The sequence below is a fragment of the Mercenaria mercenaria genome, chromosome 2, assembly GCF_021730395.1.
Source record: "Mercenaria mercenaria strain notata chromosome 2, MADL_Memer_1, whole genome shotgun sequence".
Lineage (NCBI taxonomy): Eukaryota > Metazoa > Mollusca > Bivalvia > Venerida > Veneridae > Mercenaria > Mercenaria mercenaria.
Window position 1 is genome coordinate 12,108,311 of NC_069362.1, and position 25,052 is coordinate 12,133,362.

General features: G+C 33.4%; 1 protein-coding gene across 3 annotated transcripts in view; it reads right to left on the reverse strand.

The window, feature by feature from the left end:
- LOC123563189 (fibrillin-1-like) overlaps window positions 1–25,052 on the reverse strand; it is a 55,475-nt gene that overhangs the window by 25,226 nt on the left and 5,197 nt on the right. For all 3 annotated transcript variants that reach the window (XM_053529874.1, XM_053529867.1, XM_053529878.1), the window contains exons 4-26: window positions 24,569–24,667; window positions 21,777–21,899; window positions 20,785–20,907; window positions 19,935–20,057; window positions 19,480–19,602; window positions 18,776–18,898; window positions 17,848–17,970; window positions 17,008–17,130; window positions 16,601–16,723; window positions 15,298–15,420; window positions 14,795–14,917; window positions 13,897–14,019; window positions 13,342–13,464; window positions 13,001–13,123; window positions 12,541–12,663; window positions 11,841–11,963; window positions 10,894–11,016; window positions 9,517–9,639; window positions 9,013–9,135; window positions 8,115–8,237; window positions 7,573–7,695; window positions 7,232–7,354; window positions 6,777–6,899 (exon numbers count right to left, since the gene is read on the reverse strand). In XM_053529874.1, coding sequence (XP_053385849.1) covers window positions 6,777–6,899; window positions 7,232–7,354; window positions 7,573–7,695; window positions 8,115–8,237; window positions 9,013–9,135; window positions 9,517–9,639; window positions 10,894–11,016; window positions 11,841–11,963; window positions 12,541–12,663; window positions 13,001–13,123; window positions 13,342–13,464; window positions 13,897–14,019; window positions 14,795–14,917; window positions 15,298–15,420; window positions 16,601–16,723; window positions 17,008–17,130; window positions 17,848–17,970; window positions 18,776–18,898; window positions 19,480–19,602; window positions 19,935–20,057; window positions 20,785–20,907; window positions 21,777–21,899; window positions 24,569–24,667 — 2,805 coding nt within the window. The remainder of the gene's footprint in view (window positions 1–6,776; window positions 6,900–7,231; window positions 7,355–7,572; window positions 7,696–8,114; window positions 8,238–9,012; window positions 9,136–9,516; window positions 9,640–10,893; window positions 11,017–11,840; window positions 11,964–12,540; window positions 12,664–13,000; window positions 13,124–13,341; window positions 13,465–13,896; window positions 14,020–14,794; window positions 14,918–15,297; window positions 15,421–16,600; window positions 16,724–17,007; window positions 17,131–17,847; window positions 17,971–18,775; window positions 18,899–19,479; window positions 19,603–19,934; window positions 20,058–20,784; window positions 20,908–21,776; window positions 21,900–24,568; window positions 24,668–25,052) is intronic.

The window sequence follows — 25,052 nt, forward strand, 5'->3', positions numbered from 1 at the left end:
AGTCCTTAAATGTATAAACAAATATAAATTTTGCATGCAAAAAGATCGTAGAACTTGAATAAAAATGGCGGCCTCCGTGGCCGAGTGGTTAAGGTTGCTGACTTCAAATCACTTGCCCCTCACCGATGTGGGCTCAAATCGCACTCGGGGCGTTGAATTCTTCATGTGAGGAAGCCATCCAGCTGGCTAACGGATGGTTGGTAGTTCTACTCAGGTGCCCGTCCGTGATGAAACACCTGGGATCTTCTTCCATCATCAAAGAATGAAAGTCGCAATATGAAATTGTATCGGTGCAACGTTAAACCCAACAAATGAATCAAAATGACATCTTTTGCTTCAACTCCCATAGTAAGGCACATAAACACGTTATATAGTCCTAACCATGACACGTTCTGTTATGTGCATCCAGTATGAACCCGGAAACACATGAGCAATTATATGAGCCTGTTGTATTTTCGCAGTTTTGGTCACATTCATGATAACTGGTTTTACACTCGTCTACACCGTTGAATAGATACACAAATCATAATTTTAAATCAGACACAATGCAAACTCAACACAAACAATTTCTAAAATTTATTTGAATAGAAGTACTTTCTTAAATAATTTTTTGCTTTTTCTTTAAATGAATATGTCTTAAATAGATACATGTTTTGTTTGAGATCTGTAAATGCGTAAGGCTTGATTATTTGCGAATTTCTACTTTGTCAGCATTGCAAACTTATTACATGTACCATTACATGTTTTGTAATCCGTATCTAGAAAGTATCTATGATTGCGCGAACAACCATATGATCCTGGTGTATTCTGGCAGATTTTGTCGCATTTCTTGTCACTTTTATCACATTCGTCTATATAATTATTATTTTATGGAAGAAAAGTGTTACATGGTATGAATATTTTAGTGATACATAAAGATTAGGATGCCAATAGGGTTTACAGTACAATTGGTAGTAAAACTGAAACTGAAACTGTTTTATTTGATTAAACGCCTATTTTTGCGTAAAACATATTCAATGGCGTTTTACAAATACATAAAAATACGACAAAATTAAGACATTTTAAATGACATATGACATAAATGAGTCATAAATATCATTGTGAATAAACTATTTAGTAAGCATTAAACAAAAGATCAGGCATCAGATAAGATTAAAAAAATATTAGAGTATTAAGATACAGTAAGATAGCTGTTTGTTATTTAGTAAGAATAAGTGGGTTATTGCGACATGTCCAGAAGTTATTACAAACAACTGCAATTTTGTATTTGTTATAAAATAGTTCATATTAGAATGTATTTACACAATAAAATCATCCAGTTCACGTTACTTCAATCTCTTAAAAATCACAGTCACATTCTCTAAAAGAGTCCAAAGTAATTTCCAAAATAATGAGCTTTCAACTTCTTTTTGAAAACATCTATTGTGCCTGAGTTCCTTATTTCGAGAGGAAATTCATTCCAGAGTTTAGGTCCAACAGTACCAAAACTTCTGTCGCTGAACGTTTTGCACTTGTTTAAAGGAACAACGAAACACCCAGTAACGGAATTTGAAGAAGTTCCTTGTCTGTGTTTGTTTTATGAGAAGTTCAGAAAGATATTCTGGAGAGTTTCCAACTGAACAATTATACATGTAGGTGAGCATTTAGAATGTGATTCTGGCTTTGATTGGTAGCCAGTGAAGATCATACAGCGCTTGCTTGGAACTGTCATATTTTCTTCGATTTAGGACAAGTTTTGCACACATGTTCTGAATTCGTTGCATTTACTTCGCTTTGAGCAATACCATACAGAATGACATTACAATAATCTAAATGGGATATCACCAATGACAGCACAAGGGTTTCGGTAGCCTCTTTGGTAAGATATTTCCGGATACATTTTATTCTGAAGTAGTTGAGCATTGCTGTTCTACACTTTCGTTTTACATGCTCTTTTAGATTCAAGTTTTCATCCAGGTATGCACCTAGATATCGAATAAAGCTCACTGATTTCACTTCATCACCTACAATGCATATTTTGTCAGTTGAGCACTTAGAGAGCTGTTGCCTACTACCAAACATGATGAACTCGGTTTTGGAAGTGTTCATTTTGAGCTTATTTTCATTCATCCAGTTGTTGATTGTTTTAGCACATTGTTCAAGTTCTTGTATTGCCTGGGATTCTACTGTTGGAGATGATGGTTTAAAGCGTTTAGTAGCAGTTTGGTCATCCGCAAAGCCGTAAACTGAAATCGACGGCGGAATAACACCAAACAGTATCCCCGCATATGTCAAATATAGCCGCGGTCTTAAGCAGCTCCCTTGTGGGACGCTACAATTTAATTGGCGTAGAATTGACATGGCTGAATTGACATTTACACGGCAACTTCTGGGGCGCAGATAGGAATCAACCTAGCTCAGTGCTGTTCCACGAAAGCCATACTGCTTTTCAACACATCAACAATAATGTCATGATCTACTGTATCAAAGGCGGCACTGAGATCGATGGCAATTAGCGCCGTTACTTCTTTCTTCTCCATAGCATCCAGCAAATCATTTACTAGACGTAACAATGCTGATTCGCAAGAATGGTTTTTCCTGTAAGCAGATTGTTTTTTGGTAGAAGATTGTGTTTGTTTACATGATCACTGAGTCTGAACAGAACTGCTTTTTCAATTAATTTTGACAGAAACGATAGGTTACTAACAGGCCTGCAGTTTGCGAATTCAAGTTCCAGTCCCATTTTCTTCAACAAAGGTCTTACAATTGCCTGTTTCCACTTTGTTGGAAAGATGCCGTCGCGCAACGACAAATTAACCAATTTGGTAATAACAAGCAACAGCTCATCTAAGTACGATTTTAGCACTTTTGTTGGTAGAATATCAGGTTCACATGATTTCGTCTGTAGTTGGTTTATAAGTTTTCTAACTTCTTCCTCGCTCAGATCTTTAAAACTATCAAACCAAGGAATATCTTTATCGCATGGTTGGAAATTATCGAAATGTTTCAACGATTCTCGAATTTTTTCGATTTTATTCATGAAATGATCTGTAAATTTCTCAGCCAATGTGCTGTCATGTTCAGAGGGCATAGGATTCTCAGACCTAGTGCCTGTTGTCTCAGATACAAATCTATAAAGCTTTTTCGAGTCACCTTTTGCATTTAGAACTTTTTCACTCAGAGATGATTTTTCTCATGTTTGAGTTCTTTTTCGTAGTTTTTACGTGCTGTTTTGAAGGCTTCATGCATATGTGATTGTCTATGTTTCTTCCACAAACGTTCAGATTTGCGAGCCACTCTTTTAAGGTGAAGGAGTTTTTCTGTGAACCTGGGTTTTGGAGCGCGACGGATGATTGTTTTTTCTATAAATGGTGCGTGTGGGTTCATAAACCTTTCTACTGCTGTCTGAAATTCTTCAACAAAAAAGTCGACATTTTCGATGGTCATTTTTCTCAGATCATTTGAAAATGTGTTCGTATCCATGTCTTTGAAATTTCTAAAAAGCACCACCTCACTGGTTATATTTTCCTTTCTAACATTTGTCACAATTTTAACTGAACAGTGATCAGAAATATATGGACCCTGTTCACAAGAAACTACTTCAACACTATTCACGACTTCCGTAAGGACCAAATCAAGAATGTTACCACCAGTGTGTATACTAAATTGTACATGCTGTTGCAAACCCATGGCATACAAAGAGTTATTGAATTCTGTTACTGCATTTGTGTCATCGTGGATGTGAAGATTAAAGTCACCCATGACCATTACATTTGAGTATTGTGATAGTATGTTGGGCAAAGTTTCCTAATTGTCACGGCAAAATTTTTAGTGACTAATATTTCGAAAATACTTAATTAGGGCAAGTGTTTTTACATATTTAAAACTCTTTTAGGAAAATATCTTAAAAACAAGCACATTGACCGATACATTTTATTTTAGCATATTATAGACAGTATATTCAGACAGTTTAATTCTAGACTAAAATTTTTGTACAGAAAAAAGGATTATCTCAACTTGCACACTAAAAAGCTATTAGTAAATTCTCTTATTCAGTGTCATTTTGATTATGCCTCTTCAATATGGTTTTATTCAATTACCCAAGAGCTCAGAAACAAGTTGCAAATATCACAAAATAAACTCATACGATTTGTTTTAGATTTAGACTGTAGGTCTCATATTGACAAAGGACATTTTTCCTCTTTAGGATGGCTATCGGTTGCCAAAAGAGTTGACTTTAAGACACTTTGCCATGTTTTTAAAATTTCTTCCCATGCAGCTCCTTACTATATGGAAGAAAATTTTGTTTTGGCCAGTTCTGTTCACAATTACAATACTAGATTCCGAGTTACAACTACAGAAAAACAATTAAACACTAATTTCAATTTTGCTGATACTAGCAGATACTCTATTCCAAAGGTTAAAAGTTTTGGCGTACGATCTTTTGCGTACAAAGGTTGTTCCTTATGGAATAATTTACCACAGCATATAAGGGATATTCAGTCCTATAATAAGTTTAAAGTCAATATCAAAAAGCACCTTTTTGCACAATGATATATTCGTTTTAACATTATTGCAATTATTTCATGTTAGTATTTTTATCCAATTGTGATTTCATTTTAGACTACATTTAAGTTCAATAATTATCGGCAATAGTTTTATTAAGTGTATTTGCCTAATTGTGATACTTTTTATGACATACGACATTGTAATTGTTTTTCCACAAGTCTTTCATGATAAAGTTAACTGTGATAACAATGTCTTCCTTTGTCAAACTGTAATTATTATTATAAGGACCACAATGGAAATAAGAGACATCTTTGTCCCTTTTTTGTGTTATCCTTTGTGTATAATGTAGTTGGCATGGCAATATGGCATTATATTCAATTCATTTATGTTCTTTTACATATATGTTTGATATCTATTTTACCATGTTTTGTATACATTTTATGCAGAAATAAATCTATCTATCTATCTATCTATATTAGTTTATAATCGAGAGAAGTTTCATTAAGATCCATATTGTAGAAAAATTCTATTCGTGAAAATGTCAGCAGAATTGTAATTTTTCCATAGATTCCCATTGTCAAAACTTGTGTGGGTCCAAATTTTTCAAATCAATATAGCAAAAAATCAAGCGAAAGATCCTATCTTTTTGGATTTGTCTTATTTTCTAAGTACATTCTAAAGTTTTGAAAAAAATAGGGCTGCAGCACGTATGGTCACATCTATTGTATGGTCACTATTATCACATTCATTAATATCTGCAAAAGAAAATATAAAACTTGAAACAGTACTTAAAAGTGACATAACACATCATTTTGTTTACTAATAAGAACAGAAATTTAAAAAAAGGACAGACTTTCAATATTAAATATTGCCGATACTGAAAATATCCAAAGAGATTATTATGTTCGACAGGCCTTATTGTTCTTAACTGTTTTAAAGACCGTTGTTATAGAATTATCGATTCTATGTACTCATTAAAAATAATTATATACAACAGGGCCATGTTGGCCCTAGCTCGCTCACCTGAGTTCCAGAGCTTAGAAAGGCCAGGACCATAATACGCCCCAGGTATTGAAAGTTCAAGAGGCAGTGGAAGTTGATTACATTACCGTGACAGATGACAGCAGTTCAAACACTATTGGATTCCTAGGTTTTTAAAATTAGGTGGAAAAAACACAGACCATTGGAGTAGGCCAATAGTGTTTTTGACGGTTTCTCTATAATGATTACCTTTATTAGTGATTGAATCTTTATTTGAAATATAAACATGTCATTTTATGATGTGTTACAGGAAACCTATTTATATCAATAAATGTGTTTAAAAACACTTGAGAGAAAAAAAAAAACAAAAAAAAAAAAAAGAAAAATAAAACTGTAAAGATAAAACCAAAATCTGTTTTAAAATGAAAACTCATGGTTAGAGGAGAAAAGCACACGACTACAAGTGGCAACAAAATGTCCTTGCACGAAAGACAAGAGATCTGCATGAAGCATGTCGATTTAGCGATTATACATATATACGATCATTAATGGATTCAGTTGCGCCCAATATGCAAATGATTTTGTTTTTGTAAGCACCCACCGCTACATGACCTTCTATCCGGATTAAGACTGAATCCTGATCGACAGTTACAATTATAAGAGCCCACTGTGTTCATACAGGTATGAACACATCCATGTGTGCTGCTGATGCATTCATTCATGTCTACAATGAAAGAATCACAAAGGAAAGAAATGTAGACATCAAATGAATCTTTTTTATTAAATAGTAAAGAGAAGAGTTTCGAACTAAAGAAACTTTAACTTCTTTCTTGTTGTTATCGTGAATTAGAATTGATTGTGGGTTATTTGATTAATTTGCATATATGACAATTTGATATTGATCGATATATAGCAACTATATACTTATTGATGATCATCTACCTTAACAACTTTACTGTGTATCAGGACAGTATTGCGAACAATAATATTTATATACGTTTGCAAATCTCAAACTGATTTCATGATTTTATGAGAAATATTGAAGAACATATTTGTTATTTTTAAAACTGATAGATTTGCTTACATATACCAGATTCAATACATTAAAAGTCACCATCCATTGCATGCAGTTTTATTTGTTTCAAGACTATAATTATTCCAAAAAGTCTAGTTATAAAAGTTAAAAAATAACTAGTTTGGATAACCAGCTTGTGAAAGTGTAAACTCCGAAACACATAGATAACAAGAAAGGGGGAAAATAATGATACAACAAAACATCTAAAGACGACAAAATGCATGTTTCTTACCATCACACATTCTGTTATCTGTGTCTAGTAAATATCCAGGATTGCAGGAACAGTTATATGAGCCTGGCGTATTCTGGCAGATTTGGTCGCATTCCTGTGCACCGGTATTACACTCATCAGTATCTTAAAATTAATACAACAATTTTCTAATCTGATTTAAATATTTCTATCTTATTTGTTGATTTCTAACAATAAGAAATGTTGCATTATATAATATTCGTTCAAATTACGAAACAATTGTAGACGTTTAAGCAAATGTTTTCCGTAAACCTCTATTGACAAAATCCGATTATTACTTTGATATGAATAGTTCATTTAAATATCTAACGTACAAACAAGCATCAGTTGCATGCTAGAAGATCATAGAACTTGAATCAAAATAATATTTTGCGCTTCACTTTCCATAGTAAGGCATATACACACGTTATGTTATATCACGTATACACATGTCTTACCATTACACGTTCTGTTATCTGCATCAAGTAAGAACCCAGAAACACATGAGCAATTATATGAGCCTGGTGTATTTTCGCAGTTTTGGTCACATTCATGATCACTGGTTTTGCACTCGTCTACATCTTTTGAATTATTAATACACAAATCATAATTTTACATCATACACCATCCAAACTCAACACAAAACATTTCTAAAATTTATTTAAATACAAGTATTTTCTAAACTAATTTGTGCCTTTTTGAATAAATATGTCTTCAATAAAGAAATGTTGTTTTTTTAGCAAAAGGCTTGATTATTTGCGAATTCCTACTTTGTCAGCATTGCTAACTTATTACCTACCATTACATGTTTTGTTGTCTGTATCTAGAAAGTGTCCCTGATTGCACGAGCAAACATATGAACCTTCTGTATTCTGGCAGATTTGGTCGCATTTCTTGCCGCTTGCATCACATTCGTCTATGTCTTTTTGATTTTATTGAAGAAAAGTGTTACATGTTTATGATATGGATATTTTACTATTGCATTAAGATTAGAATTTCAATACGGTTACCATTGTAACACTTGTTCTACAATCATCTTTATGTTTTGAAGACATAACCAAGTCCATATAAAATGCAAACTAAACAATTTATTTGGGACACAAATAGAAGTATTTTCTGCCATCCTACGGAGAGACCTCGTTGAGTAACTCCTTTAAATGAGTATGTCTTCAATAAGGACAGGTTTTGCTTGAGATAGATACATGCATAAGGCTTTATTGTTAGAGAATTATTTCTTCTTCGTCATTACTAGGCAGTTCAAAACAATGTAAAGTACTTACCGGTCCCATCACATATTTTATTCTATATATTTGGTATGAACACATCAGACTTAGCACCTACCACTACATGTCTTGTTATTTGTATCTAGAAAATATCCCTGATTGCACGAACAATTATACGATCCTGGTGTATTCTGGCAGATTTGGTCGCAGCTGTTGTAACTTGTATCACATTCATCTATATCTTTAAGATATTTTAGAAGAAATTTGCAATATGACATGGGTATTTTAGTTATGTACAAAGATTAGAATGTACATACGGTTACCAATACCATTAATAGAGCGTTGGATAAAGTTTTCGAATTATTGTTTGTTAAACAGAAATTGTTTCATTGAATAATTCTTCAAAAATATTTAATTAGGACATTTGCTTTATTTATGGCATAATCAAATTAACGACATGATCAAAGGATTTTCAAGGCTTCTAAATGTATAAAGGGATCGGTTTGTGTTTAAGCCCGTTTTGGGAAGGAAGATCCTTTGAAAGCATAGAATGCAATCAAGCATTGAAATAGCAGACTCGCTTTGACTGAGTCTGTTCACGACAGGTAACGAAAATAGTAACATCCCATTCTTTCAAGCACCGGTTTAAGCGGAATTCTATCAAACAGATTTTGAATGGACTCCTTTATTACAAAGGACGAGAAAATATAACAATACTTTATTAAAGTACGGTTTAATAACAGGTTTTTGATTGGTTCTGCTTTGTAAATTTATTCTCTACATCTGTTTAGAAAGCGGTCTGTTGTATAGCAAGGTGAACAAGGTGGCGTAATTTTATTCTTGTGTTGCCCTCTCGCATAATGGTTTAATTTTACATATTTTCCGGTCATATTTATGTCAAATATCAATATAAATATCATTTCGTCATGCACAGTGGAAATAAACTAGTTTCGTGGGATAGGACCGATACCTGTATCTCCGTTTAAACAGAAAATTCTGTTTTAAAATCTACATACCATTACAGGTCAGCTTATCTGTGTCACGTGTGTATCCTTGGCGACAGAAACAATAGTAGCTTCCTACTGTGTTCCGGCAAGAATGGTCACACCCATGTGTACCGCTATCACATTCATTAATATCTACAAAAAGAAATTAGAAACAGTACTCAAAAATGACAAAAGACATCATTTTGTTTACTAATATGGGCAGAAATTTTAAATATTGGACATACTGACATGTGCTGTCAAGATTAGACATTGCTGATACTGATCATATCAAACTATTATTAACTATGTGTTACGTAAACATGACATATTAAGATTATCAATGCCATGTATTCTATAAAATACCATTGCCCAGAAGAACAGAACAACTGATTGCAGAAGTTTGGTATACTAAAACGCTGCCTATATATGTTTTTAAACACGCCCTGAAGAATTACTATAACAACAGAGTTTGCATTTGCTATAAAATATCTTTAGAAATTATTTAATGCGGTGATTATTTTATTAAGTACCTACCACTACATGTTTTCTTATCCGTGCCAAGCTGGTATCCCGAGCGGCAGCTACAGTAGAAGGACCCTACTGTATTGCGGCAGTAATGATTACAACGGTGCCTAGATGTCAAACATTCGTTTTTATCTGCCAATAAATTGTTACATTTATAAACCGAAAGAAGTACTAACTTAAAAGAAACATACAACAAAATGTCTATACTTAAAAAGTATACATGTAATTTTACGCAATAGTAAAGATACGCATTTCAAGAGTTCATCAGCACTTGTCTAGAACAGAAATAGAGTCTTTCAGAAGATCCTTTGGAAGTATAGAATGCAAACAAGTAAATTAATAGCACACTCTGCTTGACTGATAATAAAATCTATAAACAAATTCTTCCAAAAGATAGAATAGACCAAGCGAAATAATAGCAGACTCGGTTTGACTGAGTCTGTTCCTGAGAGGTAACGGAAATAACAACACCCCTAGTACCATCTAGCACCGACTTCAGTGGAATTCTATTAAGCTACAGTTACACATACGGACATGTCTGTGCGTTGAGGTACGGTGCGGATGGGATTGGTCTGTGGGGGGTGCGGACACGGATAAGTACGAAGCAGTATATGTCTTAGTACGGGAAACATGGTGAGAAACGGTGAACAAAAAATACAGGACGCGAAAAAGTACTACGTGGAACTACGTTTTACTGCGCCTGGCAACTTGCCTAGCGCATGGACGGGTTTGTTTTGAACTACGTTGAACTACTCTTAAGTACGGGCAGCCTCGGATAACTACGTTCAGCTACGGATCAGTACGGCAAGGTACGTTTTAGGACGGATAACTACGTTTTAGTACGTTTAACTGCAGATGAATCAGTTTCAATCAAGTTGGACTGAAGTCACACTTATATGGCTACGTATCGCTCAAACTTTTGTGCATGTTCAAAAGTTGGAGAAACTTACAAGTTTGGGATAATACCCCAGTCACACATACGGCGCGGAAAGCTACGTCTAGCCACGGATAAAAACGTAGTTATCCGTATCTATCCGTATTGAAACGTATCTAAGACGTACCTCAAAGTAGTAATCCGTATCAGTTCATACCAAGCCGTACGGCTCAGGTACGGATCGATACGGGTTACTACGTTTTTATCCATGGTTAGACGTAGCTATCCACGCCGTATGTGTGACTGGTGTATTAAACATATATTGAATAGACTCCTCTATCCCAAAGGAGCAGAAAGTATAATTACACTGGATAAAAAATGGGTTTTGGTTTTCGATTGGTTCTGTTTTGTAAGTTGATTTTCTGTAGCTGTTTAGAAAGCTTTCTGTCAGACAGTTTCATATAGCAAGTTGAAAAAACAACAACACAGAATCTGTTTTAAAATCTACAAACCATTACAAGTCTTCATATCTGTGTCAAGTGTGTACCCGGAGCGACAGAAACAATAGTAGGTTCCTACTGTGTTCCAGCACGTATGGTCACATCCGTGTGTACTATTATCACATTCATTAATATCTGCAAAAGAAAATATAAAACTTGAAACAGTACTCAAAAGTGACATAACACATCATTTTATTTACTAATAAGAACAGAAATTTTAAAAAAGGACAGACTTTCAATATTAAATATTGCTGATACTGAAAATATCCAACGAGATTATTATGTTCGACAGGCATTATTGTTCTTAACTTTTAAAAGATCGTCGTTATAGAATTATCGGTTCTATGTATTCATTAAAATAATTATATACAACAGGGCCATGTTGACCCTAGCTCGCTCACCCGAGTTCCAGAGCTTAAAAAGGCCAGGACCACAATACGCCCCAGGTATTGAAAGTTCAAGAGGCAGTGGAAGTTGATACCATTACCGTGACAGATGACAGCAGTTCAAACACTATAAGCTTCCTAGGTTTTTAAGATTAGGTGGAAAAAAACACAGACCATTGGAGTAGGCCAATAGTGTTTTTGACGGTTTCTCTATAATGATTACCTTCATTAGTGATTGAATCTTTATTTGAAATATAAACATGTCATTTTATGATGTGTTATAAGAAACCTATTTATATCAATAAACGTGTTTAAAAACACTTGAGAAAAAAAAAAAACAAAAAGAAAAAAAGAAAAAAAAAACTGTAAAGATAACAACAAAAAAATGTTTTAAAATGAAAAATCATGGTTAGAGGAGAAAAGCATACGACTACAAGTGGCAATAAATGTCCTTGCACAAAATATAAGAGATCTTTAAGAAGCATGTCGATTTAGCGATTATACATATATACGATCATTAATGGATTCAATTGCGTCCAATATGCAAATGATTTTGTTTTAGTAAGCACCCACCGCTACATGACCTTCTATCCGGATTAAGACTGAATCCTGATCGACAGTTACAATAATAAGAGCCCACTGTGTTCATACAGGTATGAACACATCCATGTGTGCTGCTGATGCATTCATTTACGTCTACAAAGAAAGAATCACAAAGAAATGTAGAAATCAAATGAACCTTTTTTATTAAATAGTAAAGAGAAGAGTTTCGAACTAAAGAAACTTTAACTTCTTTCTTGTTGTTATCGTGAATTAGAATTGATTGTGGGTTATTTGATTAATTTGCATATATGACAATTTGATATTTATTGATATATAGCAACTATATTCTTATTGATGATCATCTACCTTAACAACTTTGCTGTGTATCAGGACAGTATTGCGGACAATTATGCTTATATAGTTTGCAAATTTCAAACTGATTTCATGATTTTATGAGAAATATTGAAGAACATATTTGTTATTTTTAAAACTGATAGATTTGCTTACATATACAAGATTCAATACATTAAAAGTCACCATCCATTGCATGCAGTTTTATTTGTTTCAAGACTATAATTATTACAAAAAGTCTAATTATAAAAGTTAAAAAATAACTAGTTTGGATAACCAGCTTGTGAAAGTGTAAATTCCGAAACACATAGATAACAAGAAAGTGGGAAAATAATGATACAACAAAACATCTAAAGACGACAAAATGCATGTTTCTTACCATCACACATTCTGTTATCTGTGTCTAGTAAATATCCAGGATTGCAGGAACAGTTATATGAGCCTGGCGTATTCTGGCAGATTTGGTCGCATTCATGCGCACCGGTATTACACTCATCAGTATCTTAAAATTAATACAACAATTTTCTAATCTGATTTAAATATTTCTATCTTATTTGTTGATTTCTAACAATAAGAAATGTTGCATTATATAATATTCGTTCAAATTACGAAACAATTGTAGACGTTTAAGCAAATGTTTTCTGGAAACCCCTATTGACAAAATCCGATTATTACTTTGATATGAATAGTTCATTTAAATATCTAAATTAACGTACAAACAATCATCAGTTGCATGCTAAAAGATCATAGAACTTGAATCAAAATAATATTTTGCGCTTCACCTTCCACAGTAAGATACACAAACACGTTATGTTATATCACATATACACATGTCTTACCATTACACGTTCTGTTATCTGCATCAAGTAAGAACCCGGAAACACATGAGCAATTATATGAGCCTGGTGTGTTTTCGCAGTTTTGGGCACATTCATGATCACTGGTTTTGCACTCGTCTGTATCTTTTGAATTATTAATACACAAATCATAATTTTACATCATACACAATGCAAACTCAACACAAAACATTTCTAAAATTTATTTAAATACAAGTATTTTCTTAACTAATTTGTGCCTTTTTGAATAATTATGTCTTCAATGAAGACATGTTTTTTTTTTATCACAAGGTTTGATTATTTGCGAATTCCTACTTTGTCAGCATTGCTAACTTATTACCTACCATTACATGTTTTGTTGTCTGTATCTAGAAAGTATCCCTGATTGCACGAGCAAACATATGAACCTTCTGTATTCTGGCAGATTTGGTCGCATTTCTTGCCGCTTGCATCACATTCGTCTATGTCTTTTTGATTTTATTGAAGAAAAGTTTTACATGTATATGATATGGATATTTTACTATTGCATTAAGATTAGAATTTCAAAACGGTTACCATTGTAACACTTGTTCTGCAATCATCTTTATGTTTTGAAGACATAACCAAGTCCATATAAAATGCAAACTAAACAATTTATTTGGGAGAAAAATAGAAGTATTTTGGAAACTAATTTTCTGCCATCCTACGGAGAGACCTCATTGAATAACTCCTTTGAATGGGTATGTCTTCAATAAGAACATGTTTTGCTTGAGATAGATACATGCACAATGCTTAATTGTTAGAGAATTATTTCTTCTTCGTCATTACTAGGCAGTTCAAAGCAATGTAAAGTACATACCGGTCCCATCACATATTTTATTCTATATATTTGGTATGAACACTTCTGACTTAGCACCTACCACTACATGTCTTGTTATTTGTATCTAGAAAATATCCCTGATTGCACGAACAATTATACGATCCTGGTGTATTCTGGCAGATTTGGTCGCAACTGTTGTAACTTGTATCACATTCATCTATATCTTTAATATATTTTAGAAGAAATGTGCAATGTGACATGGATATTTTAGTTATGTACAAAGATTAGAATGTACATACGGTTACCAATACCATTAATAGAGCTTTGGATAAAGTTTCCGAATTATTATTTGTTAAACAGAAATAGTTTCATTGAATAATTCTTCAAAAATATTTAATTAGGACATTTGTTTTATTTATGGCATAATCAAATGTAACGATAAGATCAAAGGATTTTCAAGGCTTCTAAATGTATAGAGGGATCGGTTTGTGCTTAAGCCCGTTTTAGGAAGGAAGATCCTTTGAAAGCATAGAATGCAACCAAGCATTGAAAAAGCAGAGTCGCTTTGATTGAGACTTTTCACGACAGGTAACGAAAATAGTAACATCCCATTCTTTCAAGCACCAGTTTAACCGGAATTCTATCAAACAGATTTTGAATCGACTCCCTTATTACAAAGGACGAGAAAATATAACAATACTTTATTAAGTACGGTTTAATAACAGGTTTTTGATTGGTTCTGCTTTGTAAATTTATTCTCTACATCTGTTTAGAAAGCGGTCTGTTGTATAGCAAGGTGAACGAGGTGGCATAATTTTATTCTTGTGTTGCCCTCTCGCATAATGGTTTAATTTTACATATTTTCCGGTCATATTTATGTCAAATATCAATATAAATATCATTTCGTCATGCACAGTGGAAATAAACTAGTTTCGTGAGATAGGACCGATACCTGTATCTCCGTTTAAACAGAAAATTCTGTTTTAAAATCTACATACCATTACAGGTCTTCATATCTGTGTCACGTGTGTATCCCTGGCGACAGAAACAATAGTAGCTTCCTACTGTGTTCCGGCAAGAATGGTCACACCCATGTGTACCGCTTTCACATTCATTAATATCTACAAAAGAAATTAGAAACAGTACTCAAAAATGACAAAAGACATCATTTTGTTTACTAATATGGGCAGAAATTTTAAATATTGGACATACTGACATGTGCTGTCAAGATTAGACATTGCTGATACTGAACATATCGAACTATTATTAACTATGTGTTTCGTAAATATGACATATTAAGATTATCAATGCCATGTATTCTATAAAATACCGTTGCCCAGAAGAACAGAACAATTGATTGAAGAAGTTTGGTATACTAAAACGCTGCCCATATATGTTTTTAAACACGCCCTGAAGAATTATTATAACAATAGAGTTTGCATTTGCTAAAAAATATCTTTAGAAATTATTTAATGCGGTGATTATTTTATTAAGTACCTACCACTACATGTTTTCTTATCCGTGCCAAGCTGGTATCCCGAGCGGCAGCTACAGTAGAAGGACCCTACTGTATTGCGGCAGTAATGATTACAACGGTGCCTAGATGTCAAACATTCGTTTCTATCTGCCAATAAATGGTTACATTTATAAACCGAGCAAAGTACTAACTTAGAAGAAACATACAACAAAAATGTATATACTAAAAAAGTATACATGTAATTTTACGCAATAGTAAAGATACGCATTTCAAGAGTTCATCAGCACTTGTCTAGAACAGAAATAGAGTCTTTCAGAAGATCCTTTGGAAGTATAGAATGCAAACAAGTAAATTAATAGCACACTCTGCTTGACTGATAATAAAATCTATAAACAAATTCTTCCAAAAGATAGAATAGATCAAGCGAAATGATAGCAGACTCGGTTTGACTGAGTCTGTCCCTAAGAGGTAACGGAAATAACAACACCCTTAGTACCATCTAGCACCGACTTCAGTGGAATTCTATTAAGCTACAGTCACACATACGGACATGTCTGTGCTTTGAGGTATGGTGCGGATGGGATTGGTATGTGGGGGGGTGCGGACACAGATAAGTACGGAGCAGTATATGTCTTAGTACGGGAAACATGGTGAGAAACGCGGAACAAAAACTACAGGACGCGAAAAAGTATTACGTTGAACTACGTTTTACTGCGCCTGGCAACTTGCCCAGCGCATGGACGGGTCTTTGGTGAACTACGTAGAACTACGCTTAAGTACGGGCAGCCTCGGATAACTACGTTCAGCTACGGATCAATACGGCAAGGTACGTTTTAGTACGGATAACTACGTTTTAGTACGTTTAACTGCAGGTGAATCAGTTTCAATCAAGTTGGACTAAAGTCACACTCATGTGGCTACGGATCGCTCAAACTTTTGTGCATGTTCAAAAGTTGGAGAAACTTGCAAGTTTGGGATAAGTCTCGAGGAAATTTTGACCAAGTGTTGTTACGGATTGATACGGATTTCTACTTGAGGTATGGCTCAGGTACGGATTGATACGGATTACTACGTTTCTATCCGTGACTAGACGTAGCTATCCGCGCCGTATGTGTGACTGGGGTAATAAACAGATATTGAATAGACTCCTCTATCCCAAAGGAGCAGAAAGTATAATAACACTGGATTAAAGTACGGGTTTAGGTTTTCAATTGGTTCTGTTTTGTAAGTTGATTTTCTGTAGCTGTTTAGAAAGCTTTCTGTCAGACAGTTCCATATAGCAAGTTGAAAAAACTACAACATAGAATCTGTTTTAAAATCTACATACCATTACAAGTCTTCATATCAGTGTCAAGGGTGTACCCTGAGCGACAGAAACAATAGTAGGTTCCTACTGTGTTCAAGCACGTATGGTCACATCCGTGTGTACTATTATCACATTCATTAATATCTGCAAAAGAAAATATAAAACTAGAAACAGTACTCAAAAGTAACATAAGACATCATTTTGTTTACTAATAAGAACAGAAATTTAAAAAACGACAGACTTTCAATATTAAATATTGCTGATACTGAAAATATCCAACTGATTAAATAAGTTTGGTATAGTAAAAACGCTGCCTATATATGTTTTTAAACACGCCCTGAAGAATTACTATAACAATAGTGTTTGCATTTGCTATAAAATATCTTTAGAAATTATTTCATGCGGTCATTATTTTATTAAGTACCTACCACTACATGTTTTCTTATCCGTGCCAAGCTGGTATCCCGAGCGGCAGCTACAGTAGAAGGACCCTACTGTATTGCGGCAGTAATGATTACAACGGTGACTAGATGTCAAACATTCGTTTTTATCTGCCAATAAATGGTTACATTTATAAACCGAGCGAAGTACTAACTTAGAAGAAACATACAACAAAATGTCTATACTAAAAAAGTATACATGTAATTTTAGCAATAGTAAAGATACGCATTTCAAGAGTTCATCAGCAGTTGTCTAGAACAGAAATAGAGTCTTTCAGAAGATCCTTTGGAAGTATAGAATGCAAACAAGTAAATTAACAGCACACTCTGCTTGACTGATATTAAAATCTATAAACAAATTCTTCCAAAAGATAGAATAGACCAAGCGAAATAATAGCAGACTCGGTTTGACTGAGTCTGTTCCTGAGAGGTAACGGAAATAACAACACCCTTAGTACCATCTAGCACCGACTTCAGTGGAATTCTATTAAGCTACAGTCAAGAGTTGTTACGGATTGATACGGATTACTACTTTGAGGTACGGCTCAGGTACGGATCGATACGGATTACTACGTTTCTATCCGTGGCTAGACGTAGCTATCCGCGCCGTATGTGTGACTGGGGTATTAAACAGATATAGAATAAACTTCTCTATCCCAAAGGAGCAGAAAGTATGACAACACTGGATTAAAGTATGGGTTTAGGTTTTCGATTGGTTCTGTTTTGTAAGTTGATTTTCTGTAGCTGTTTAGAAAGCTTTCTGTCAGACAGTTTCAAATAGCAAGTTGAAAAAACAACAACACAGAATCTGTTTTAAAATCTACATACCATTACAAGTCTTCATATCTGTGTCAAGTGTGTACCCTGAGCGACAGAAACAATAGTAGGTTCCTACTGTGTTCCAGCACGTATGGTCACACCCGTGTGTACTATTATCACATTCATTAATATCTGCAAAAGAAAACATAAAACTAGAAACAGTACTCAAAGTGACATAAGACATCATTTTCTTTACTAATTAGAACAGAAATTAAAAAAAAGGGACAGACTTTCAATATTAAATATTGCTGATACTGAAAATATCCAACGATATTATTATGTTCGACAGGCCTTATTGTTCTTCTTTTAAAGATCGTCGTTATTGAATTATCGATTCTATGTATTCATTAAAATAATTATATACAACAGGGCCATGTTGACCCTAGCTCGCTCACCCGCGTTTCAGAGCTTAAAAAGGCCAGGACCATAATACGCCCCAGGTATTGAAAGTTCAAGAGGCAGTGGAAGTTGATTACATTACCGTGACAGATGACAGCAGTTCAAACACTATTGGATTCCTAGGTCTTTAAAATTAGGAGAAAAAAAACACAGACCATTGGAGTAGGCCAATAGTGTTTTTGACGGTTTCTCTATAATGATTATCTGCATTAGTGATTGAATCTTTATTTGAAATATAAACATGACATGTTATGATTTGTTACAAGAAACCTATTTATATCAATAAACGTGTTTAAAGACACTTGAGAAAAAAAAAACAAGAAAAGAAAACTGTAAAGATAATAACAAAACTGTTTTAAAATGAAAACTCATGGTTAGTGGAGAAAAGCACACGACTACAAGTGGCAACAAAATGTCCTTACACAAAAAACGAGATCTGCAAGAAGCATGTCGAATTAGCGATTATTACACATATACGATCATTAATGGATTCAATTGCGCTCAATATGCAAATGATTTTGTTTTAGTAAGCACCCACCGCTACATGACCTTCTATCCGGATTAAGACTGAATCCTGATCGACAGTTACAATTATAAGAGCCCACTGTGTTTATACAGGTATGAACACATCCATGTGTGCTGCTGATGCATTCATTTATGTCTGCAAAGAAAGAATCACAAAGAAAAGAAATGTAGAAATCAAATGAACCTTTTTATTAAATAGTAAAGAGAAGATTTTCGAACTAAAGAAACTTTAACTTCTTTCTTGTTGTTGTCGTGAATTAGAATTGATTGTGAGTTATTTGATTAATTTGCATATATGACAATTTGATATTAATTGATATGTAGCAACTATATTCTTATTGATAATCATCTACCTTAACAACTTTGCTGTGTATCAGGACAGTATCCCGGACAATAGTACTTATATACGTTCGCAAATCTCGAACTGACTTCATGATTTTATGAGAAATATTGAAGAACATATTTGTTATTTTTAAAACTGATAGATTTGCTTACATATACCAGATTCAATACATTAAAAGTTACCATCCATTGCATGCAGTTTTATTTGTTTCAAGACTATAATTATTCCAAAAGTCTAATTATAAAAGTTAAAAAATAACTAGTTTGGATAACCAGCTTGTGAAAGTGTAAATTCCGAAACATATAGATAACAAGAAAGGGGGAAGATAATGATACAACAAAACAATTAAAGACGACAAAATGCATGTTTCTTACCATCACAAGTTCTGTTATCTGTGTCTAGTAAATATCCAGGACTGCAGGAACAGTTATATGAGCCTGGCGTATTCTGGCAGATTTGGTCGCATTCTTGCGCACCGGTATTACACTCATCAGTATCTTAAAATTAATACAACAATTTTCTAATCTGATTTAAATAGTTCTATCTTAGTTGTTGATTTCTAACAATAAGAAACGTTGCATTATATTATATTCGTTCAAATTACGAAACAATTATAGACGTTTAAGCAAATGTTTTCCGTAAAAAGCTATTGACAAAATCCGATTATTTCTTTGATATGAATAGTTCATTTAAATATCTAACGTACAAACAAACATCAGTTGCATGCTAAAAGATCATAGAACTTGAATCAAAATGATATTTTGCGCTTCACCTTCCACAGTAAGGCACATAAACACGTACTGTTATATCACATATACACATGTCTTACCATTACACGTTCTGTTATCTGCATCAAGTAAGAACCCGGAAACACATGAGCAATTATATGAGCCTGGTGTATTTTCGCAGTTTTGGTCACATTCATGATCACTGGTTTTGCACTCGTCTACATCTTTTGAATTATTAATACACAAATCATAATTTTACATCATACACAATGCAAACTCAACACAAAATATTTCTAAAATTTATTTAAATACTTTAAATACAAGTATTTTCTTAACTAATTTGTGCCTTTTTTAATAAATATGTCTTCAATAAAGACATTTTTTAGCACAAGGCTTGATTATTTGCGAATTCCTACTTTGTCAGCATTGCTAACTTATTATCTACCATTATATGTTTTGTTGTCTGTATCTAGAAAGTATCCCTGATTGCACGAGTAAACATATGAACCTTCTGTATTCTGGCAGATTTGGTCGCATTTCTTGCCGCTTGCATCACATTTGTTTATGTCTTTTTGATTTTATTGAAGAAATGTTTTACATGTATATGATATGGATATTTTACTATTGCATTAAGATTAGAATTTCAATACGGTTACCATTGTAACACTTGTTCTACAATCAGCTTTATGTTTTGAAGACATAACCAAGTCCATATAAAATGCAAACTAAACAATTTATTTGGAACAAAAGTAGAAGTATTTTCGAAACTAAGTATGTCTTCAATAAGGACATGTTTTGCTTGAGAAAGATACATGCATAATGCTTATTTGTTAGAGAACTATTTCTACTTCGTCATAACTAGGCAGTTCAAAACAATGTAAAGTACATACCGGTCCCATCACATATTTTATTCTATATATTTGGTATGAACACTTCTGACTTAGCACCTACCACTACATGTCTTGTTATTTGTATCTAGAAAATATCCCTGATTGCACGAACATTTATACGATCCTGGTGTATTCTGGCAGATTTGGTCGCAGCTGTTGTAACTTGTATCACATTCATCTATATCTTAAAGATATTTTAGAGGAAAGGTGTAATATCACTTGCATATTTTAGTTATGCACAAAGATTAGAATGTACGCACGGTTACCAATACCATTGATAGAATGTTGGATACATTTTCCAAATTGTCATTTTTTAAATGGAAATAGTTTCATTGAATAATTCTTCAAAAATATTTAATCAGTGCATTTGTTTTATTTATGACATAAGTAAATGTAACGAAATGATCAAAGTAATTTCAAGGCTTTTTAATGTAAAGAGTGATCGGTTTGTGCTTAAGCCCGATTTGGGAAGGAAACTGACCCAGGAATATGTCAAACGAGTTTATTATATGCTAACGTGAAACGTGTATTCAGTTAAAGAGAGAAAATATTGTGTCACTTTCTTGATAATAAAATCTATAGGAAAATCCTTTGAAAGCAAAGAATGCATCCAGGCATTGAAATAGCAGACTCGCATTGACTGAGACTGTTCATGACAGGTAACGAAAATAGTAATCCCATGCCTTCAAGCACCGGTTTAAGCGGAATTCTATCAAATGGATATTGAATGGACTACTTAATAACAAAGGACGAGAAATCATAACAATACTGAATCAAAATATGGTTTAACAGCACGTTTTCGATTGGTTCTGCTTTGTACCTCAGTTGTACAGCTTTATATAGCAAGTTGTGCAAACTTGAACAAGGTGGCGTAATTTTATTCTTGAGTTGCCCCCTCGCATAGTTGTTTAATGTTACATATTTTCCGGTTTTATTTAAAATATCAATACTTTTCCGCATGTATAGTGGAAATAGACTCTAGTTTCGTGAGAAAGGACCGATTCCTGTTTCTTTTTTTTTCAAACAGAAATCTCTGTTTTAAAATCTACATACCATTACAGGTCTTCATATCTGTGTCACGTGTGTATCCTTGGCGACAGAAACAATAGTAGCTTCCTACTGTGTTCCGGCAAGAATGGTCACACCCATGTGTACTGCTATAACATTCATTAATATCTACAAAAGATAAAAAGAAATTAGAAAAGTACTCAAAAATGACATAAGACATCATTTTGTTTACTAATAAGGACAGAAATTTTAAATATGGGTCATACCCATACCGACATGTGCGGTCAAGATTGAACATTGCTGATACTGAAAATATCGGAAATTATTATTAATTTTCAGACCATATTGTGCTCAACTATGTTTTTCGTAAATATGACATATTAAGATCTTCGTTACAGAATTATCAATTCCATGTACATGTGTACTGAATAAAATACCGTTGCTCAGAACAACTGATTGCAGAAATTTGGTATACTAAAACTCTCCCTATATATGTTTTTAAACACGCCTGACGAATTACTATAGCAGTAGCGTTTGCATTCGCTATGGAATATCTTTTGCAATTATTTATGATATTTGCCATCGAATGCACATTTTTTTAAAAATGATCAGGAGGAGATTGTCGAGAACTAAACAAAATGTTTTTTCGTTGTTGTTGTTATCTGGAATTAGAATAAATTGTGGGTAATTTGATTAATTTGCATATTTAACAGTTTTCAATTAATTGATATATAGCAACTATTTTCTGTATTGATGATTACCAAAGGTAATAGGAAAGGATGATTACCAAACTTAAAATCTTTGCTCTGTACCAAGACAGTAATCCGAACGACAATCTTTACATACGTTTGCAAAACTTGAATTGATTTCATGATTTATCAGAATTATTTAACTAATTGAACGTAACAATAATTGCATGCTATTTTATTTGTATCAAGACTATAATTAATACAAAACGTCTAATTTTAAAAGTTAAAAAATAACTACTGCCATTAATACAAATGTATAATGCATGGGACCCTTACTTAAGATAGTTCTGTAAGTTTATAAGCCGGAAATAATGGCGTAATTTCCTTATTCGGGTAACGCCTGGACACGACATAAGGAAACGAAAATCATGTTACGAATAAATTACAACCTGTGAGTATAATTATACAAACGGCAACGTTACTATCTTTCTAGAGGTGAAGCATGATATTATAAAGTTAGACATGTTTAAAAATTCAAAATAATGTCTGAAAATCAGCTTGAAATATGCGAATCTCTTTAATCATGGTCAAATATCTTAAAAACAAGCACACGGACCTATACATTTATTTTTGCCGTATTATTGACCATATGCTGCATTCATGCATCATTACTGACATTGTAAAAAAGCATCATGCAGATTTTAGCATTTTCCACTGATAATGTTGTTTTTTCCTCTCAGTACTGAAGCTTTTGTGAAACCATTACAAAAGGAATATTTACATGAACCGTATGTGTTTTTGCAAATGTGTTCGCAGCCGTGGCTTTTAGTATTACACTCATCTGTTTCTTTGTAAAATATCTTAAAGCTGTAAAATGGAGAAAGTTACAGCTTTAAATATGCCTAAATGTTGCAGCTGTAGAAATTTAAAAAGTGGTGAAAAAGAGAGCATTATTTTAAAGGACGGACGACAGCAGAGGTACAAAACGTTTAAGACGAATTGTAGTTCTCTAGAAAGGATATATGACAAAATATACGATTTAGTAAGTACAGAACAATATGAAATATGGAAACAGCATAGCAAGTGCAAAATTCAAGAGTAGGATACAAATCTACTGTAAAACACTATATGCACCATATTTTTATTAAACTTTCTTTGTCACGAAAACATATGATTATCTTGTGATTATTTCTCTTAAACTTGTCAGCTTTAAATATAATGTAAATAGTTAATGTATGTAATTGTACATGTCTTTTTACAACTGTACTAGATAATTAAACACTTGCACTTACTTATTCCCTAACGGTTAAATTTTAGATAATGTGGTGTCTCTGTGAATTTCAGTTATATCGGGCCAAAATGCATTACAGATGGCTGGCAGTACTCATGTTTCCCTCCAAAACAGTTACAGCTGAGACACGACCATTTTACAGCTGTAACTTTTTACTGTAATTTTTACAGCTGTAATTTTGAGACCTGTGTGTTTTACACCTGTACATTTTTAACTGTATTTCTGGTATTTTTCCACTTACAGGTCTTTTACAGCTGTAAGTTCAAAATACAGGTCTTTTACAGCTGTAAATACAAGATACTTTTACAGACGTTTTACAGCTGTAAAACAGGTCCTATTGTCGTACAGGTCGATAATGTAACTTGTTTCAGAAAGAGTTTCGCCAAAATAAAATAAATGTTATTGCGAAGAGAAAGAAGAGATCCTTTTCGCTAATGGACAGACATGCTTTAAATTTCGAGTAAAATTGTACTTCAATTTAAATTCCATCATTTAATTAACCATGAAATCATTTAAATTCGTTGGCACAACTTCCAAGGTTTTGGCAAATCAGTTTTTTATAGCGATATCAATTCGTGGATTCCAGAGTTTTAGCATAAATGATTATTTTACTGTGCGTTGTGATTTAATTTTGTGGATTGTCGCAACCTCCTTGAAATCCACGAAAACTAGTTCCCCATGAAAACTTCCTTTTATCAAAAGTTGTATAATTAGTGAATGTTAATAGTACATTTGTCATAAAAAGTATGGTTTTAAGTGAAAAATAAAATAAGCTTTAATTCATTTTATAATGGGATTGATGCCTTGTTATCTGTATTTATAAACTCATTGTATATAGATTTCTGTAGACTATTCACCTCTACATTTCGGCGAGGAATATCCAGCAGGACACAGACATTTGTCAGGGTATGAACATGTGCCACCATTAGGACAGGATGTTGAACCGTAACATAGAGCTGCATGAAATGATAAGTAAATAACAAAATACAAAATCAATCTGGTTATTAGGTCATACTTGGAAACAAAATGTCACATTACTTCAGTTTTCACTCGTTTGAGATTGTTTAGTAACAGCAGATTATTCCATACTGGTAATAAAACTAGAGAGCAGTGTAACTAAGATATGCACTGATAGTATATTGCACTAATAGTATATTATTGTAGTAAGATCATAAAAATTTTGTATCAAATTTATGTGAGCATTGTACTAGCATTGGAACATCATGGTAAAATACATCGAAAAGTTCACTGATATATGTCGCAGTCGTATGAAGCAAGGTGATTTAATATTCAGGGTAATATTATTCTATTCAGTTTAAGATATTATGAAATCTAAATAAA